The 21,330-nt window shown below is 42.9% G+C and overlaps 1 protein-coding gene across 2 annotated transcripts in view; it reads left to right on the top strand.

Annotated features, from left to right (window-relative positions):
• The window catches only part of RPTOR (regulatory associated protein of MTOR complex 1), a 297,707-nt gene that overhangs the window by 86,815 nt on the left and 189,562 nt on the right, over positions 1 to 21,330 (top strand). For both annotated transcript variants that reach the window (XM_065415691.1, XM_065415690.1), the window contains exon 4: positions 6,910 to 7,068. In XM_065415691.1, the coding sequence (XP_065271763.1) occupies positions 6,910 to 7,068 (159 nt within the window). The remainder of the gene's footprint in view (positions 1 to 6,909; positions 7,069 to 21,330) is intronic.

Below are 21,330 nucleotides of genomic sequence, written 5' to 3'. Positions count from 1 at the left end.
AATTTTCCTCAATGAGAACAATGGGTTTCCCTTCACTTGGCAGAAGCTGTAAAAGGCCCTGGAAACATCTCCATTTTGCCTCTTTCCTGCTCAAACCTCTGGACTATGAACTTGTATTAATGGGAGCATTCTAACCAATGCTCCCATTTAGAAGCAACCAGAGACTTGACTTAAGCCAGCAGTTTATTCCATCACTGCTACAAGCCTGATCCAAGAACTTTGCAATTGTTGTATGTATTTGATTCCTTTAACCAATTTTAATTCTCACCTTTCTTCCTCTCTTTTTATAAATAAACCTTCAGATTTTAGATACTAAAGGATTGGCAACAGCATGATTATTGGGTAAGATCTGAGTTATATATTGACCTGGGTGTGTGGCTGGTCCTTTGGGATCAGAAGAACCCTTTTGTTTGATGAAATTGGTTTTAAATAACCACTTATCATTAAGTTTAGTGTCTGGGTGTTGAATCCAGGACTGGAATACCTAAGGACACTGCTTTTCTGACTTCTTGTTAGCCTGTGTGTTGAAACAGAAGTTTACTTTTGTTGCTGGTTTGATATATCTTATGGGAGAATAACCACCAGTTTTGGGGTGTGTCTGCCCTATTTCTCAGCAGTTTGTCCTGAATTTGGTATTGTCAGTTGTGACCCATGGAGGCACAGTGACACTGCATCCTGAGGAAAATGGTCTTTCAGTTCCCACCCAAGGATAACCTATTGTCAGCAATCTCTAAGCATTTATAGAGCTCCTCTCACTGGAGCTTTTATAGAAGATTTATACAGTTTTGTTCATGAAATTAACTCTGTTCCATGCAAACTGCAGCTTCTGTCACCCATTCAAAATTTGCTGTTTCTAATCTAATGGTTTGGCAAAGGAGATAACATCCATCATGCAGAATATAGTTATGTCTTCTAGGCTACAGAACTATAGGTTGTGCTCTCCTTTTATGTGTTTTGTTGCAGAGGGGGACTCTTTATTTTCTTACATAGAAATGAACATGCACTATGAAATATTTCAGTTTTACAGGATGGGCTTGAACAGAGAACACTTCAATCTCAGCCCTTCCATCGTTCCCTAAATGGAGCTTTGTTCAGAGTTTAAAATATTCCTTCTTGGAGAACAGAATAAAATTGCAGGCAATAGATGCAAGATTTCATAGAAAGATAGGGATGTCTGTGTCTTAAGAGAGACAGCAATCAAAATGCAGGAGAGCATTTGTTGGAAAGGAGACTTTAAGCTGCAGTTTTGTTAGATGAGTGATATGTATTTTTGGTCTGGATTTCTGTATCCTTATTTACTGTTTGTACAAGATTTGAGCTGTCACCAATACCGGACAACAGCTGTGCACTGTATTTTAGAGAACTCACTTTGGCAATCTAACATCTGGTAAAATAACCAGATGTTAAAAAAAAATCTGGTGTTTTCATATTCTTCTTTGTACTCCAATCCACTCTCTCCCCTCTACAGACTTTGCAGCAGCAATTCTGGAAAGAGAAACAGATGCAATTATCATCTTATTATGAATGTTAACTCCCTCACACTACCACCCGTTATACTACCCCCCCCTCCCCACACACACAGAGTGAAATAGTAAAAAGCTGGACTTTCCTTGTAGTTGTTTGTTTTTCTGATTCTCCTCCTCATCACTGAAAAAGCTCTTAAAGTTTTATCAAAAACACAAAACAACTGACTGGTTATTTTTCTCATCATGGGTCAAACTAATAGATATTGGCTTGTTGTAATGTGCATCAGAATAAGCTGAGTAGAGCGATGGCTAAAAGTCCTTGGCTGACAGGTAGGCGTTTATCTGCTCATTTGCAGGCTCTGCTCCCCCTCCCGCCCCCTCCTCCTGCAGCCCTGTGTTTATAAATGTGTAGATGATATGTTTGTCTCAGATCTGTAGATATGTAGGCTTTTGTTTTAAAGTGTGCATTCACCTTCATGAATTGTGAGCTGTATTTAATATTTATGCTAAAAGGACGTGAGGTATATTTCAATGAGTAAGTTCTCAAAAAAAAAAAAAAAAAAAAAAAAAGTGGGAATTGAAAAATTACTCACTACTTGAGGGCTCTGGTTATAGTGTCTTGTAAAGGTGCCAACAGGCAGAATATGATTTAAGATGCACATTTTGCAAATCAGCACCTTCATAATAATACTTGGGCATTCACCCAAGAGTTCTGAAAGAACTCAAATGTGAAGTTGCGGAACTGTTAACTAAGGTTTGTAACCTGTCCTTTAAATCAGCTTCTGTACCCAATGACTGGAAGTTAGCTAATGTAACGCCAATATTTAAAAAGGGCTCTAGAGGTGATCCCGGCAATTACAGACCGGTAAGTCTAACGTCTGTACCGGGCAAATTAGTCGAAACAATAGTTAAGAATAAAATTGTCCGACACATAGAAAAACATAAACTGTTGAGCAATAGTCAACATGGTTTCTGTAAAAGGGAAATCGTGTCTTACTAATCTATTAGAATTCTTTGAAGGGGTCAACAAACATGTGGACAAGGGGGATCCAGTGGACATAGTGTACTTAGATTTCCAGAAAGCCTTTGACAAGGTCCCTCACCAAAGGCTCTTATGTAAATTAAGCTGCCATGGGATAAAAGGGAAGGTCCTTTCATGGATTGAGAACTGGTTAAAAGATAGGGAACAAAGGGTAGGAATTAATGGTAAATTCTCAGAATGGAGAGGGGTAACTAGTGGTGTTCCCCAAGGGTCAGTCCTCGGACCAATCCTATTCAACTTATTCATAAATGATCTGGAGAAAGGGGTAAACAGTGAGGTGGCAAAGTTTGCAGATGATACTAAACTGCTAAAGATAGTTAAGACCAAAGCAGACTGTGAAGAACTTCAAAAAGATCTCACAAAACTAAGTGATTGGGCAACAAAATGGCAAATGAAATTTAATGTGGATAAATGTAAAGTAATGCACATTGGAAAAAATAACCCCAACTATACATACAATATGATGGGGGCTAATTTAGCTACAACAAGTCAGGAAAAAGATCTTGGAGTCATTGTGGATAGTTCTCTGAAAATGTCCGCACGGTGTGCAGAGGCGGTCAAAAAAGCAAACAGGATGTTAGGAATCATTAAAAAGGGGATAGAAAATAAGACTGAGAATATATTATTGCCCTTATATAAATAAGGTCCTCATCTCGAATACTGCGTACAGATGTGGTCTCATCTCAAAAAAGATATACTGGCACTAGAAAAGGTTCAGAAAAGGGCAACTAAAATGATTAAGGGTTTGGAACGGGTCCCATATGAGGAGAGATTAAAGAGGCTAGGACTCTTCAGCTTGGAAAAGAGGATACTAAGGGGGGATATGATAGAGGTATATAAAATCATGAGTGATGTGGAGAAAGTGGATAAGGAAAAGTTATTTACTTATTCCCATAATACAAGAACTAGGGGTCATCAAATGAAATTAATAGGCAGCAGGTTTAAAACAAATAAAAGGAAGTTCTTCTTCACGCAGCGCACAGTCAACTTGTGGAACTCCTTACCTGAGGAGGTTGTGAAGGCTAGGACTATAACAGAGTTTAAAAGAGAACTGGATAAATTCATGGTGGTTAAGTCCATTAATGGCTATTAGCCAGGACGGGTAAGGAATGGTGTCCCTAGCTTCTGTCTGTCAGAGGGTGGAGATGGATGGCAGGAGAGAGATCACTTGATCATTGCCTGTTAGGTTCACTCCCTCTGGGGCACCTGGCATTGGCCACTGTCGGTAGACAGGATCCTGGGCTAGATGGACCTTTGGTCTGACCCGGTACGGCCTTTCTTATGTACTGTAAGTGGGGAGAGAGAAGCCAGTGCTGAGGCTAATGTCTTCCCTTTTCTTTGCCTAGTGAGGAAACTCCTAGAGAACATCCAAGTGTGACAGAACAAGGCCTCCGTTCCTTAGCCTCCTTGTTGTGACTGCTGCTTGAATGCTGCACACTCAGGAATGTGTTTTAAAGGGCTGAAACCAGGCACTGCAAGGCATTCTTTTTGCTTATTGGCTTGAAATGCTGAGTGTTAATTGAGAAACATTGAAACCAAGTTATCACGGTTCTGTTTAGCTGTCTGTTGTGTTGATTAAAGATACAAAAAATGTAAAATGTACTGGGAGTGGTTATGGAAATCCTTTAATATATAAAAAATGATTTAATTGTCTTCGTAGCTTGCAAAACTGTACTTAAGGTGCACAGTCTAAGGTAAAAAATGTTTTGTATCTGTTTAAGATTGTCCTATTCTTATATGCAGTTCTTGTCTGCTGTAATATAGCAGTTTTAGTTCTTGAGGCCATTGTGATTCCGGATTTCTAGTCCCTTGGGTACGTCTGTTCTGAGTGTCTGGGAGAGACAGAGACTCTGATTTTCCAAAGGGCAGTTAAAAGGCATTTTCTTGTCACCAGGCTTTGGCTCAATAGTACACCTTAAGTTTGACAAGCAAGCCAGCTTCCACATGGAGGATTCGCTGAACATGTTGGCTTAGGTTTCATGGCCCTTGACACAAAAGCATTGGAATCTGCATGGTTTTATACAGTGGATGCATGTTTTTATGGTGGGTGGCTTTGTTAAAGTCATGGTTACTTCTACTTCCCTCATCAAGTCGTTGAATAAGAATGGTCTTGTAGCATTGATTTTCACTGAAGTTATGCTCCAACGTGGGCTGAAATGCTCTGGAATTTTCATGTTTGTAACATTGCGTTACAATGTTGTGTTACAATGTAACATTGTGTTAGGACTGAGCTGTAGTTGAGATGTAGCACCCAAGGTTATAATAGGATCACCCAGAAGGAAAGTGAAAGCTGCTGCTCCTTTAGGTGTCTTTGGTTCCTATTTAACATTGCTGCATGAACATCAGGTTGCAGGTATCCAGTGTGGGGTTTTGGGTGCATGGTTTCTGTTGGAATGTGTTTGTCAGAAAAGATGTGTTCTGTGGTGCAATCTGCTCAGTGTTCTGAGTTGTGGATGTCAGACTATGACATATAATGTTAATATAAAAATCTTGAATAAATTTAATAATAAGGTCCTTAGCATATATGGCACATTCAGTAAGCCTGAAGTGCCTGGACTCTGGAGTAACCTGAGAGCTGATGTTAATAGCTAAAAGTTAGGTAGCCAGCTCCATCAAACACTCCAGTGTTATAGTAGATTAGAACTTTGACATGACATAGTTCAAAAAGTTTGTCTGAGTTAGTGGTGAATATCGTTAACTGGTGCTGGCTGATAGTGCAGGCATTAGTTTATTTTCCCATAATTCATCAGGCTTATTTAACCTATTTTGGCATGTCCTGACCACTAGCTGACCTTTAAAGTGACTACATCTTAATTTAGCATTCTTCTAGTGTAGTCCTTCATATGTGCAAAGGAGGAAAGAGCTCATTTTGAGACCCAGTAGCATTTCTAACCTTGCAGACCTGTTTATGTTAATGAGCTATTGTGATGGAGAAACCTACATCGTTTAAAGTGACGTTATTACTGAAATTGTATATAGCTTCATTATATTTAGACTGAACTATTGCCACAATCCAGCTATTTTTCTGACCTTTATCGGGAGGCATATTTTTTTCCTGCAAAAGCTTTCGTATCTTAGATCACCTTTTTTACATTCTCATCTGTCTACACAGTTACTATAGTATTATACTTGGCCCTTACCCTGCCGTGCATGCAGTACTTAGCCATTTCCCTCTTCCTTTTATGCAAAATGTCTTTGGTATGTTGCTACAGATTTTTCAACATGAAAGGTGTTAAAAATGGCACTTCCAGTGTGTTATATCAGTATGTAGAGAATACATGATGGGATAGTGAAGTATAAAGATTTTATCATGAGTTTTAGGATATCTGCATTACTGTCTGCATTGCACACAAGTGGCAATCCTAAGAGCAGTACAACCCTGCAAGAGTAATGGGTGGAGGGAGAGAAGACAGTTTGCTCTCTCCTTTTCCTATGTCTGCTGTGCCTCTATGTTCAGTTCTGCTGAAACCTCACCGCAGTTCCCCATTCTTCCTAACCTGGAGGCAGCAGTAGCCGTCCAGTTGAGTGTTGTGTTTGGGAGGGAAAAACTCCCCTCTCTTGGCCAGGATCTTCCTGGGTATCAGCACACCTTGCCCCCACTGGGCACCCCTTCACTCCTCCTGCTATCTCCACTCAGTGCCCAGCAATCCCCTACCCCAAACCAGCTATGGGTCCTTGCTGTGGCCTCAATCCATCAATCCTTTTGGGTCTGCAAAGCATTTTGGTGGGTCCAGCAAGAAATGGCAGGAGGATTTTAGCTCTGAAGTGAAAAATGATTGAGACCCACTGTTTTAGATGTTACGGTTATTTTACTGGGGCTATTTTTGGATCTATCCACTAGTAAAGAGAAGTGCCTTTGTACCAAGAGTCCAACTATAACAGAGCTCAGAAGGGAGGAAAAATAATTTTAAAAACATTTAAACAGTTACCTAAAATAGCTGTTCTGCACAGATACTTCAGGCCTTTCAAGGCTAGAACCAATATCTAGCCCTGAAAGGTTGCAGAAATATCTGACCGTAAATGTGTCAATAGTGCAAGACTGAATATTGTCAATTCTGAGCCTCGGGGCGGGAAATTGTGAATAGGGAAACGAAAACAATGTTGGGGTAGGCTGATTTAAAATCAGTAAATAGAAGCAGCTGTTTGAAGTTGTTGAGGCATTTGGAATGCCAGTAGCAGTCCCTGGGTGAAATGGATCAGTGTTAAGGTGTGCACAGGACAGGTGAAGTGGTCAAACAGTGGAGAGAAGAAAAGTAGCAGAAATGTTTTGCCATTCGGTTGTTTAGTAAGCGTTATACGTAATGCATACTGTTTCCTGTGTATTGAAGTGTTTATGCTTCTATGCATCTCAAGTATGCATGTGCACATAATTAACTGTTAACTTATTTTTGGTATCACCAGGCCCGGTACAAGCAGAGCCTCGATCCTACGGTGGATGAAGTTAAGAAACTATGTACATCGCTGCGTCGAAATGCCAAGGAAGAGAGAGTCCTCTTTCACTACAATGGGCATGGTGTTCCCAGGCCAACAGTGAACGGGGAGATCTGGGTCTTCAACAAGGTGCGTCAGCTAGAAGCGTGGTTAAAAAGGAGCACGCACATTAAAATCTGTTACTATTCATTGGACAGCAGATTAATTTTCAGGAATTAAAATGACTTCATGAATGCTTGATTCCAGAGCCTTTCCTTATCCATTCTGAGTTCTTTTGTCAGAAGAGGCGTCTTGTCCCTCTGCCCGAGAAGTGCTAAACACTTGCTCTCCCAGAGCCTTTGTTAATGCTGCTCTTAAAATAGTCAGAGGGGACACTACAGAGTAATTAAAGGTGCCAACTATATCCAAGTCTCTCTACCTTCTCTGTCAAGTTGCACACCTAGCTCCTGCCAGATTTGGAGCAAAAGATGTAGCTCTTCTCAGATGCTTGGCTTCCCTGCCTTGTGTCATTGGCTTAGTTGTTAGCCTCTTAAAATAGAGTTTATGTTGAGAGTGCCAACTAACCCTGAATAGCTATTGTTCATGCTATGGCAGTACAACGCATGAGAGACAATAAAATATTCTTAGTTCCCAGTTTTAAAGTACAGAGTATTATGGTACAAGTAAGTACAGTATAGTAGGCAACTCTTGCATTAAGGCCTTTGTCACTTTTACTGAGGACAGCAAGACTGGCACAACGGAGTATTTGTACAGCTGCTGGTATCACATATTAATACAGAAACTGCTACTCTGTTACATTGGGACTCATAATTATGGCTAATTAAGTTGAATGTACTTTGCCTCCCTTATAATTCATGCATATAGCACCTATGAAAGGTAAATGATGGAGAACATAGTTTTATTCCCCAGTTTATTTACTGTCTCGGTACAGTTGCAATAGAGACTTACTGTCAGTAGCTGAAAGTTGCATCCAGTGGAGGGAGAACTTGCTCCCATTTTTATATAACTTGGTTCTGTTTTAGTTTTTGATTTGTATTGTGCCAAGAACAACATTGCACCCATCTCACATCTTGGTTTTTTTGCAGTTGGAAAAGAATCCAGCACTGATCTGAGAGAATTGGGGCAGGAGGGGAGTATAATTTTATTCCAATGCATCTAAATTGGAGACTTGATTAGCATTCAGCCCACCATTTTAAACAACTCATTTCATTTGAAAGCTGAATTTGGTGTAAGAACAAATAGCGGTGACCTTCTTCTTACTTAATGGGCAATAGGTAATAAATAAGATAAATAATGCTGGGCAGAATGTGTTACACATGCAAGAGGAGCAAATTATTGCTCAGTGAAGTTTGTGTTACGCCAAATGCATTTTTAAGAACTGACTGGGTATTTGCCAATTTGCTTGCTATCTCAGCTGGTGTAATCTGATAAGGACTCTACTGGTGATTAGGAGGAGGGGCCCCTTCTGATTTATGGTCCAGTCTAGGGAGAAAGATTTGATCTGCATAAAGGAGGTTGAAATTTGATAGCCTTTTTGCAATATATTAACAAACGTTGTCTCCCTTTTGGAAGGGAAGGCAGCAAAGTGACTCTTCCCACTCCCTTATTCAAAGGAAGATTTTGGAAAAATATGATAAAAATAGGGAAAACCAGTGTTTTTTAGAGACCATTTGTAAGGATGTGAGTTTTAGGACCGGGTAGAAGCTAATGAGGCTCAGCATGTTCCTCCCCCCTTCCTAGCGTGGTTGAAATAGCAGATGGGCTGAAATATACTATTGATCTTTTAAAATCACACTAACATATGTATCCATTTCTCTGAGGTCTGAAATGGGCCTATATTATGAAGATCCTCTTGACTGGGAAGCTCTTAAAATGCATGTTGTAATAATGCTAACATATCATTTTAAGCACTGTATGAAAATTACTCATAAAACTGCTATATAACTGCAGAGAGGTGGTATTGTTACTTATGGAATACTGCTGAGTAGCCAAAGATAGAAGAAAACTATAATTTGGAGACTCCGTCCAAACATTTGGGTATGCCAACACTTTTGGACCATATTTATTCACACTTTAATCCTTTCCTCTCATTTTCCTCCCATAAAACTAATCTGCTGCCATTGTAAGTGCAGTGGCGTAGACTGAGGACAAAGTACCTTACCAGTAAGTGACCTGTAGACAGACTTGCCAAACATCTCACCTCTCCTGGGACACTCACTCACCCTGGCTGCCCCTTGCATATTCCTGCAGCCCTGAGTGTCACATGGAACAGCAGGAATGCAGGCAAGCTGGAGTGCAGGGGTGGCTGCAGTTGTAGCTCACGGCTGCCAGAGGTTGCTGTGGTGCACCTTGTGTGGGCAAATGAGCGGCCTCTGTCTTTCCATGTTCCTGCTGGGTAGGAATGGAGAAAGAGCAGGTGGTAACAGCAGGCAAATGGCGGCAGCAGTGGCAGCAGCAAGTGAGGAGGACAGGTGAGAGGGATTCAGTACTGGTCTCTGGCTTTTCTCCCAGCAATCAGCCAGCCCCAGACGTCCCAGACACTCATATATACCTACCAACCCAAACCCTGGACAGGTTCCAGATGCACCCCTCCCCAAGCTCCCATAAAATCCTAACCCAGGCACCCCATCTTCCTCTGACACGCCCACAAACCTAGCTATCCTCAGACTTTTATCCCCACATTTCCCCCAGCCACTGAACCTTGCCCGATCTTGCTTTTCTTGGCTACCCCCAGCCTCCCAAATGCCCCTACAAATACACCTTGCCATGCCCCCAATTGGCATCACCCATCTACTCCCCTGACACTCTTCCGCCACCCGCCCACCTGCCAGAGCTGTCAAACTTGTGTCCTACCTCTGCTGCTGCTTACGGCAGGGTGTATTGACCTTAAGTTGAAATTTAGGGGTGTATACAAGTTATTTGAAAATATACATTACATAATGTGATAATTTGCACATTTGTAAACTTGCATAAAATGTCTCATATGGAGCTGCACAAAACTTGGCAGTTGTGTGTAGAATATATTATTTCTGTTCCCAAGGCCAGGTCTCCAGCATGCCAGTGCTCATCACTGCTACCGAGCCTAATTATATTTTTAAACTATTAAAGGACTGCACATATAAAGGAAGGGTCAGAACAGCCATTTTGAGCCATGGCTCCCAACCTTTCCAGGCTACTGTACCCCTTTCAGGAGTGTGATTTATCTTGCATATGCCAAGTTTCATCTCACTTAAAAACTACTTGCTTACAAAATCAAACATAAAAATACAAAATTGTCACAGCACAGTAGTACTGACAAATTGCTGACTTTCTCATTTTTACCATCTAATTATAAAATAAATCAATTGGAATATAAATATTGTACTTATATTTCAGCACATAGTATTTATAGCAGTCATTTAGACAAGTCGTATGAAATTTTAGTTTGTACTGACTTCGCTAGTGCTTTTTACGTAGCCTGTTGTAAAACTAGGCAAATATCTAGATGAGTTGATGTACCCCCTGGAAGACCTCTGCGTACCACTGGTTGGAACCATTGACTTAGGATATGTCTAAACTGCAACGTAAACCTGGGATCAGACTAAGGTTTGAGCCCAAAATCTCTTTCTGTCTATACACAAATCTCTCAGACTCTGGCTTGGATCTAGGGTCCTAGGACCCAATGGGGCTGGAGGATCTGAGCCCCAGTCAAGCTGTGACCAAGGGTTCAAGTCCTATTGCTTTGCAGTGTAGACACAGCCTCCCCCTCCCCGCCCCCGACTTGGGTCCTGAAAGTCCACCAAAAGTATCCCACAATCCCATGGGCCAACTTCCTTTGTCCTTTCTATCCCAAGAATCTCCAGTCGACTCCAGTGAAAACAGGAGCAACTCCCCTTGGTGTATAGCAGCAGCTCAGTGAGTCAACGTTAACCCTTCCTTTGTCTTCTGACCACTCAGCTGCAAATGCACCATCAGAGAGCCTTCTGTGTTTGCAGTGAAGACTGAACAGCAGATGCCTTTTGCAAAGCACGTTGCTTCATGGTCGTGGGAGCACAGCCAGATTTTGGTAAATCTCTGGTGCAAGGCCAGCAAAACTGTGGACTTTAGTGAGAGTACTAGGAATGACTACGCATACGCAAATAGCGAAGAAGCTGGTGGCCAGTGCAGGGAGCAGATGAAGCAGCTCAAAAGTGAGTATCGGAAAACCAGGGACCAGAACCACTCCTCAGGCAACTTGCCGACGACATGTCAGTTTTATGAGGAGTTTGACCAGCTGCTGGGCATTGTGCCCAGCATGGAGCCAATGGTGGTGGCGGCGATGACGACCTGGTCAGCTGGCCTCAGAATCCGGCATGGGGACTGATGGGAGCCAGCAGCAGGCACCGAGGGAGGACAGTGGACTCACTCTGTTGCTGGAACCAGTCCCAAAGCAGGTTTGGAGCAAGAGCAGCAGCAGCACGTTCTGGGCCTACACTTGAAGGAGCCATTTGATGTTCCCCAGAGAAACCGCCTGCTGCAGAGCTGATAGAAGCCGCCCCTGAGCCTGGTAAGTTTCTGGCTCCATGTCAATGTTTGTTACTACAGTAATGGGAGGGATTTCTACTTTATGAATCAAAGCAAAGGTTATGAGAAGCCCTTGCTAGCAACGTGTATAAGCTAATGGCGCATTGTACGTCAGTGGCTTGGCATCCCCTTCCCCCTCTCTCCCTACCATGTGGAGTTCAAAGTGACAATTGGGAAATGCAAACAGTAAAGAACATCTTTAATGTGTATTGTTACTGAAAAGGCACAGATTTTTTGGTAGGGTCATTCCTGTTTCTTAAAGGCAATAACCTTCCATTGCCATGCCTGTAAGTATACCATTCTGTAACCACTCACCGGTCTGTCAAGCCATCTGGAAACGGTGTGGGGCAGGTGGAAATGTGTTCAGTTTTACAAATCTGGTCCATTTCAGTTACAGGTAGTCCATGCAGTCCACAGGTGACAAAATCATTTGTCCCAAATATGACTGGGGTTGGAAACTTTGTCCAGAAATGTGCTGGGGGGAGGAAGGCTATGAAGTCCTGTGTGTTTGCATGCAGCCATGACAGGATAAGCCATGTGGAAGCTAATGCAGCATCCTGTTGATTTTTCTCATGAATCCTGACCCAATCCTGGATGCTGATAGCTGCAAACTTTTCCGGAAGCAGGAACTCCAGATAGGTAGTCATATTTCGGGGAAGGACATATTTTCTAGGGACACCACAGTAGCTGACTAGCCTGTCCCCCTCATCAAAGTACTGTTCAGTTACTATATGTTTGAATACTTAGAGTATATAAACTGCAGGTTTCCCACCGGCAGCTTGGAATAATTTCTCCCTTTGCCAATCAGGCACCACAAGAACTATTATGTCCTCCAAAATATGGAAGGATGCACTGATAGAAAAAGCTTTTGTCGCAGAGCCACTGATTTCTCCCCCCCAAAAAAACCCAAGTAGTTCTGCAATTTTCTAAAATAAAAACAGCTTTGCATTTTTAACTAACAGTTGTGTCTGGATGTCTTTTGCTGCAATTAATTAGGCTGTTTCCAGGAGCTTCTGTGGTCTGAAGCATCCCTCTCACAATATATTGAAGTTCCGTTTGTGAAAGTATCATTTTATGTCTTTGAAATTCCACAAGAACTTTTTCTGTGCTCCTGCACTGAGCTATTTGAGACAATAACCCGCTGTGTCTTGTCCTGTTCCAGGCCCCTTGACTTCTACTGATTGCAGCATCTCCACAGCTAGCCCACATTGCAGCAGAAGCCTGGGCCAATGGACCTTCATGGACTATTCCAAGAGGAAGCGTTTCCATGATGAACTTGTGGTTGAAGTTCTGGAGAGGGCCAACAAACAGATCCTGTATCAAAGACGGAGGGATTTGTGGCTAGAGGAAAGGCATGGCAAGAGGCCGGAGGAAAGGCTCAGGATGGCCGCACATCTTGAGGACAGGGTTTCAGCGCAGGAGCAGGCACTTGCTTTGTAGTTCCTGGAACAGGAATGGCAGCCAAGGGAGAAAGACTGAGCTCAGCAGAAACAACAGTTTGAGCGGCTCATGCCACTAATGACTGCAAGAGTAGTGGCTCCTGCTGCATCACCCACACCACAACCTGAGTGCCCTGCATGCTACCTACCCTGTGCTGCAGTCCAGAAGCAGCTTGGAAGACTCCCAAGGCTGAAAGAACAACAGGAGTACTTGTGGCACCTTAGAGACTAACAAATTTATTAGAGCATAAGCTTTCGTGGGCTACAGCCCACTTCTTCGGATGCATCCGAAGAAGTGGGCTGTAGCCCACGAAAGCTTATGCTCTAATAAATTTGTTAGTCTCTAAGGTGCCACAAGTACTCCTGTTCTTTTTGCGGATACAGACTAACACGGCTGCTACTCTGAAACCTCCCAAGGCTGAGTGGTACATGCAGTCAGGTCCCATGAGCGGCTGGACAGGGCAACCTTGCCCCATGCAGCTCTCCATATTTACCCTCTCCCCTGTGGATGCCTCCACCCCACTTCCTACAGTGCCAAAGGCATGGCAAATGGGGAAAGAAGGAAAAGGAGAAACGGGTTGCCAGGGGATGTGCCATGGTAGGGGGTTTCTGTCTTCCACATGGCTTCACTGTTTGTACTGTTTATATGCACTTTGTTTTTATTTTTTTTTCCCCTGTAAGATTCTGTCGTTACTGGTGTTTTGGTGTGGTAATTGGGGCTGACCTGCCTGGGAATGGATGAATATTGTACTTTTCTAATTCATGTTTATAAATAAAGCTTTTTATTTATTCAGGAATGTTTATTGCTGTCATTGCTTCACATCATGCAATCTGTATTCAAAGTAATAAAGATAAACTCATGTTCAGGGATAATTAAGAATTAGTGTGCAAAGACTATCCCTCAATAAGTTATCTATAGCAATTCCTACTTCAATCCCTTCCTTACATCAATCCATATGAATAACCCTCACCCCCTCTTTCATAAGTGGTCATGTCATTCATAAGCATATTGCATGGCACTAAACTCCCCACTCCTCCTCAGGCACTGAAACACCACGCAATCAATGAGGCCTCCCTCCCACCCTGTTCCAACAAGCATATTCATAAAGTACTATTCCCCTTTTTCCATTGGGCCATTCAAGTCCATAAGGTGGGAGCGCAAAATATCCCTGACTATGTTGCCCAGGTGCATCCACTTCCAACTGTGGTAGATGGACTTTCTGACGGAGTGTACTGATTCAGCGGCCCCATAATGTCATAGGTTCGTTCAGGGGGAAATGGCTCACTTCTGACTTCACAAAGATTGTGAAGAGCACAGCAAGCCACAGTGGTACGGACAGCATTGATGACACTGGAATCCAAACGGGTCTGTAAATAGCACCAGCGGGATTTCTGTCTGCTAAATGCACATTCAGCAACCATTCTACATATCCTGAGAGAGTAATTAAACCGTCTTTTGCCAGGGTGTCTGAAATCAGGGTACAGTTTCATAAGTCAAGGCAAAAGTGGGTATGTGGGATCCCCCAAAATAACAGTGGGGACAATAACTCAGTTTATGACAATGTCATTTGGTAGGAATGGTGTCCCGGCTTGTCCATGAATGTACGTTCCCGAGCGGCAAAAAACCTGAATTTTCCCAATGCAGCCTGCGTTTATGTTCATAAATCACCCTCTGTGGCTCACGAGGGGCAGCATAACAATGGAGCAGTGCCTTTTGCAGTATTTGTACTCATGCTCCCTAAGCAAGGCAGACAATGGGCACGAGTCCGATTAGTGGGGGAATCCCCATTCTCTCAAAGCCAGCAATTACTTCAGGATTAACTTTTATGCCCGCCGCTGTGGGGTAAACCACATACCTGATTGCCTCAGAAACCTCCGCCACCACTTTACCCACACTCAACTTTCCAACACCAAACTGGTGCAATGGACTTGTAGCAGCCTGGGGTAACCAGTTTCCTGACAGCTATAGCAACCTGCTTCTGGACCAGCAAGGGTGGCCTCATACACGTGCCTTTATGCTGGAGGGTCAGAGCAAGCTGCTCACAAAGCTCCAGAAATGTAGCTTTCTTCATGCAAAAGTTCTGGACCCATGGTTGGTCATCCCAGGTCTGCATGATGATTTAATCCACCATCACTGGCCCTGCACTTACACTGCACTGTAGACCTACTGTTATGGGCTAGTACTCTGCATTGCCATATGGGAGATCAAAGTTTGACTCCTGGATTCTTGCTGTGGAGTCTGGGAACCTGAGAAGTGGAGGGTGTTACAACCTGTGAGATGTTTGGTGGAATGCCTTTATATTCCTAGCTAGAGGCCCTTTCCAGGAAGCTTATTAAAGAAGCCCTGCCTTTCTCTCTTGTCAAGGAGAAGAGGGAGGTTGAGGCCTTAAGCCGGGGGAGGGAGGAGGAGGATATAAAATGAGAGAAAAATTGGGGGAACCTGAAAGACTGACAGAGTTGGAGATAGACCAGGGATCGTCAACCTTTGGCACGCGGCTCGCCAGGGTAAGCACCCTGGCGGGCCGGGCCGGTTTGTTTACCTGCTGCGTCTGCACGCAATCAATCCGATCGTGGCTCCCACTGGCCATGGTTCGCCGCTCCAGGCCAATGGGGGCTGCGGGAAGCGGCGTGGGCCGAGGGATGTGCTGGCCGCCACTTCCCGCTGTCCCCATTGGCCTGGAGCGGCGAACCGCGGCCAGTGGGAGCCGCGATCGGCCGAACCTGTGGACGTGGCAGGTAAACAAATTAGCCCGGCCCGCCAGGGTGCCAAAGGTTGCCGATCCCTGAGATAGACAATAATCTGATAAAATACACCACTTCTTGGTTCTGTCAGTACGTACTTTCAGGCTTTAACTGTGCTCTGTATCTCCCCTTCTAACCTCACAGGTTTCTTTGGTTTTGTTGTTGTTTATCAGTGGGTAGATTCTGGTAAGATGCTAAATAATGAACTGGTGCTTCCTGGAGCTTAAATTTGTTGCCAAAATACCCCATTTCCTTGCAGACTTCATTTTACTAGAAGAGAAGCATGTCTTGGGATGGCTAGGCACACTCTCAGGATGCAGATCCTTTATATAGCATCCCATCCTGAGAGCTTAAACCATGCAGTTCATTCATTAGAACCAGGGCTGACACTTCTTAGACACCCCCTGTCGCTTAAGGGGAGAGGGATAGCTCAGTGGTTTGAGCATTGGCCTGCTAAACCCAGGGTTGTGAGTTCAGTCCTAGAGGGGGCCACCTAGGGATCTGGGGCAAAATCAGTACTTGGTCCTGCTAGTGAAGGCAGGGGGCTTGATGACCTTTCAGGGTCCCTTCCAGCTCTATGAGATAGGTATATCTCCATAAATTAGTATATTAGTATTAAACACATCTTCTCCCAGAACTCCACCCAAAGGTGTGAGCCTTCTGGTTTCCATCTTCGAGGGGCCACGGTAAGTGTGGCATGTAATGCACAGAAGTCTAACACATTATTTCTTTTCACTTAATTACTAGGGCTGTCGATTCATCGCAGTTAACTCACACGATTAACTCAAAACAATTAATCCTGATTTAAAAAATTATTTGCGATTAATCGCAGTTTTAATCGCACTGTTAAACAATAGAATACCAATTGAAATTTATAAAATATTTTGGATTTTTGTACATTTTCATTTATATTGTATTGTGTTGTAACTGAAATCAAAGTGCATATTTTTATTATAAATATTTGCACTGTAAAAATTATAAACAAAAGAAATAGTATTTTTCAATTCACCTGATACAAGTACTGTAGTGCAATCTCTGTTGTGAAAATGCAACTTACAAATGTAGGGTTTTTGTTTGTTTGTTACATAACTGCAGTCAAAAACCAAACAATTTAAAACTTCAGAGCCTACAAGTGCCCTCAGTCCTACTTCATTTTCAGCCAATCACTAAGAGACAAACAAGTTTGTTTACATTTACAGGAGATAATGCTGCCCTCTTCTTATTTACAATGTCACCAGAAAGTGAGAACAGGCATTCACATGGCACTTTTGTAGCCAGCATTGCAAGGTATTTACCTGCCAGATATGCTAAACAAAAGTCTTAAAAGAGCAACACTCTGATGCGGAAACTACAGAACCCAAACCACCAAAAAAGAAAAACAATCTTCTGCTGGTGGCATCTGACTCCAATAATGAAAATGAACATGCGTCGGTCCGCACTGCTTTGGATTGTTATCGAGCAGAACCCATCATCAGCACGGACGCATGTCCCCTGGAATGGTGGTTGAAGCATGAAGGGACATATGAATCTTTAGTGCATCTGGCATGTAAATATCTTCCAGTGCCAGCTACAACAGTGCCATGCGAACGCCTGTTCTCTCTTTCAGGTGATATTGTAAACAAGAAGCAGACAGCATTATCTCCTGCAAATGTAAACAAACTTGTTCGTCTGAGCGATTGGCTGAACAAGAAGTAGGACTGAGTGGACTTGCAGCTTCTAAAATTTTACTTTGTTTTATTTTTGAATACAGGTTTTTTTGTACATAATTCTACATTTGTAAGTTCAACTTTCATGATAAAGCAATTGCACTACAGTACTTGTATTAGGTGAATTGAAAAATACTTTCTTTTGTTTTTTACGGTGCAAATACTTGTAATCAAAAATAAATATAAAGTGAGCACTGTACACTTCGTATTCTGTGTTGTAATTGACATCAATATATTTGAAAATGTAGAAAACATCCAAAAATATTTAAATAAACAGTATTCTATTAATGTTTAACTGTGTGATTAATCGCGATTAATTTTTTTAATAGCTTGACAGTCCTATTAATTACACGAGAAATATGCAGATCTGTCCAAAAATAATAAACCCTACACATATTTCTCTGCCTCGATTTCCTCATCTAGTATAGGGCATTCATTGGGCTGGGATCAGGGTCCTTTGATCCCATCTAGAGTCCTTCTGTTCCAATGCATGGCTTGTGATTTGAAACATGAAGCCTTCTCCTTAGGTGAGATTGCTTCTTCTCACCATGTCCAGTCTGTGCCCTTCCTTCCTTCTGCCTGAACTTTTCCTGTGTGTGTCTGTCTCCTTCCCCTTCCCCTCTTTGGGTCCTTTTATAGACCCTCTTGTTTGGTTACCTGGCTTCTTTTTATTCAGTTTTGGGGAATTTTTCACTCTTCCACTCACCCCTGCAGAGGGGTAGGTGAGAAATGGTTTTCTTAGGTTGAAGCTCACCCATTGTTCAAGGTGTTTCATTGAGTTCTAATTACCCTCCATTGTATCTGGACTAGGAGGATTTGATACAGCTCATGCCAGCAAAGGCAGAATTCACATACACACAGAGGCATTCAAAAATACACCAGTTTCATAATGACAACTTCGCAATATTAACCAGCATTCATAAATTGTAAAGACAGATTTCCGAAAACATCACACTAAGTACAGATTAGATGCAGAGCCCCTCCCACAAAATATAGGTATATACATTTCTCAAAAATAGGTATTTTTAAAGTTACCCTAGTCCTCTGCTCCCAAACATCTGATGCTCTGGGTAGATTGAAGCTGTTAAGTTGTAAGGAAAATACCAATTTTATGTACTAAATTACCCAGTCTGTTTCTGAAAAATAAGATCTCCCAATAGTCCTCTTATGTAGTTGATTGAAATCCAGTTGGTTAGTACAGTCACTGGCAATTGGATTGACATACTGTTGAGTGTGTCCCTGGGATACACTGGATAACGCTATTCCAGTTCTGCCCTTTCTCTAACTGTAGTATTGCAACTCCCTGCCAGGGAATCTGTAAATTATCTGTTTATCCTTCAGCAGGAGATGACAGAACTTGCAGTGGGTCCGTGTGACTCTAAGAATCCATCATTGTATGGCAGTGCTATATTTATGGGAGATTAAGCATTATATATTCTGATATGTAGATTAAAAAGGATAAAGCCTTCAGGAAGTATTATTTCAACCTGATTCACGTCAGCTACAAAGCCAAATCTCAGTGGCTTTGTTTAGTTAAACAGAGTTCAAATTCCACAGGGAATCAATGTGAAACCGAGAATGTGGCACAATTTGGATAAGACACTGAAAAAGCTAATAGTTAAATTAACTTGGTGTTTAAAAAACAAACCTGCCTTCCCCTGCACACACATTTTCTGTTAGTTAAATTTTTCATAACTCTTGTCATGTTGTGCTTGCTGTGGTATAAGTGCCTCTCTGGTTAGCTTAATCTTTCAGGGCAGCCTTGTGAAGCAAGCCTAGTTTTTTGATGTTTAATCTAGCCTGACAGATAAAGAGGATCGTAATAAATAAATAATCTGAAACCCATCTCTGTTTGTTTATTTAGACTGAAAACCTGGTCTTTTATGTGTTCAGTAGGGAAAAAAAGACAATCATGATGTGCCCCCTCTGTCTGTTCTGTCCTGCGGTAGGGAATTTAGGGTAGAATGTAGGAAGGTGTCCACTCTACCCTCACTTTTACGAGGATTGCTCACACTTCAGAAAAGCATTCAGCTCTGTAATTTGTAGAGGGAGACAGTTTTACAGTGATACCTGTATGGGGCAGAAAACAGTTACAGTTGGGATAATCTTTCCTCCTTTCTCTTCAGCTGCAGCATCAAATGGTTCACTGCAGCGTGATAAAATGCGGCATTACTCTGGGCAAGCCTTTGAAGGCTTGCAGTGCTTTAATTTTGCTCTGCAGCTTGACAAACAAACCATTTCCACAAGTGAGGTGGCTGATGAGATAATTATATATATGGAAATAACTGGGGATGGGTTCCCACAGGGTGATCCCCACAAGGCTCTTTTCCTGAATTTTACTGAAAGATTCCATTAGATTGTGAAATCCCAGGACAGAAAAGGAACATAGGAACCTGCTGAAGAAACATTCTAGCTTTCCGGGAATTGACGCATACATAATCTTCAAACACTGTCTTGTCTTTGATATGAAGTGGGAAGAGAAATGGCACCACGCATTGGAAGGAAGAATTATTTCTTTAGAGCTCCAGTTTATTTCTGGATTAGTGGTTTTTATTATTTTTGCAAATAGATGCATGAAATGCAAGCACTAGCAGAAGCCAGAATTACATGATTAAGCTCTTCAGTAATATGCTAACCCAGGGGTCGGCAACGTTCGGCACGCGGCTCGCCAGGGTAAGCACCCTGGCGGGCCGGGCCAGTTTTATTTACCTGCTGACGCGGCAGGTTCGGCCGATCGCGGCCCCCACTGGCCGCGGTTCGCTGTCCCGGGCCAATGGGGGCGGCGAGAAGCGGCGCGGGCGAGTGATGTGCTGGCTGCGGCTTCTCACCGCCCCCATTGGCCCGGGACGGCGAACCGCGGCCAGTGGGGGCCGCGATCGGCCGAACCTGCCGCGTCAGCAGGTAAATAAAACTGGCCCGGCCCGCCAGGGTGCTTACCCTGGCGAGCCGCGTGCCGAACGTTGCCGACCCCTGTGCTAACCATATGAAACTTGTGAAATCATAAAAACATAAATAAAAAAGAAACGTAATCATGTTCAATGTGGCTCCTTTTGACTTGGTGTTAAGATCTCCAAGAAACTGGATGGTTTCTTAAACTTTTAGTATTTATCGTTGTTCAATTGATATATGATCTCCTCTAAAGTTGCTTAACTAAGACGACCCACGTGCCATTCAGTGATGTTAATTTGGTGTGCCAAAAGATTTGTTAGAAACTGGAGGTCAGTAATCGTGATTGCCTTGAGTATTGAAAACTTTATTTTAAGGGGAGCTGGAAGCGACACCTATATTTAAGTTGCGTAACATTTTCTATTGTAAAACAATCTTCTGAGCTCTGAAAAGATCTAGCACCAACATTGTTGCAGCAAGGGGAAAGCCCTCTGAGTCTGAAAACTGCCATTTCTTTGTCTCCTTAAATTCTGGTCAAGTTTTGCTGAGAGAGACACTCTTGAAAATTGCCATTCCCTTTTTCACTTCCATTCCTCATGAAAATGTTGGCAATCTGCTGAATACCTAAACATCAATCTTCTAGAGCAGCGGTTATAGAATCATAGAAGATTAGGGTTGGAAGGGACCTCAGGAGGTCATCTAGTCCAACCCCCTGCTCAAAGCAGGACCAATCCCCAGACAGATTTTTACCCCAGATCCCTAAGGGTACGTCTTCACTTACATCCGGGTCCGGATGTAAGCAATCGGTTTTCTGAGTTCGATTTATCGCGTCTGGTTAAGACGCGATAAATCGATCCCGGATCGATCCCGGAAGTGCCCCGGATCGATCCCGGAAGTGCTCGCCTTCGACGCTGGTACTCCAGCTCGGCGAGCGGAGTACGCAGCATCGACGGGGGAGCCTTCCTGCCGCGTCTGGACCGCGGTAACTTCAGACTAAGGTACTTCGAATTCAGCTACGTTATTAACGTAGCTGAATTTGCGTACCTTAGTCCGAAGTGGGGGGGTTAGTGTAGACC

The sequence above is a fragment of the Emys orbicularis genome, chromosome 13 (assembly GCF_028017835.1).
Source record: "Emys orbicularis isolate rEmyOrb1 chromosome 13, rEmyOrb1.hap1, whole genome shotgun sequence".
NCBI lineage: Eukaryota > Metazoa > Chordata > Testudines > Emydidae > Emys > Emys orbicularis.
This window is presented reverse-complemented; position numbering and strand designations above follow the sequence as displayed.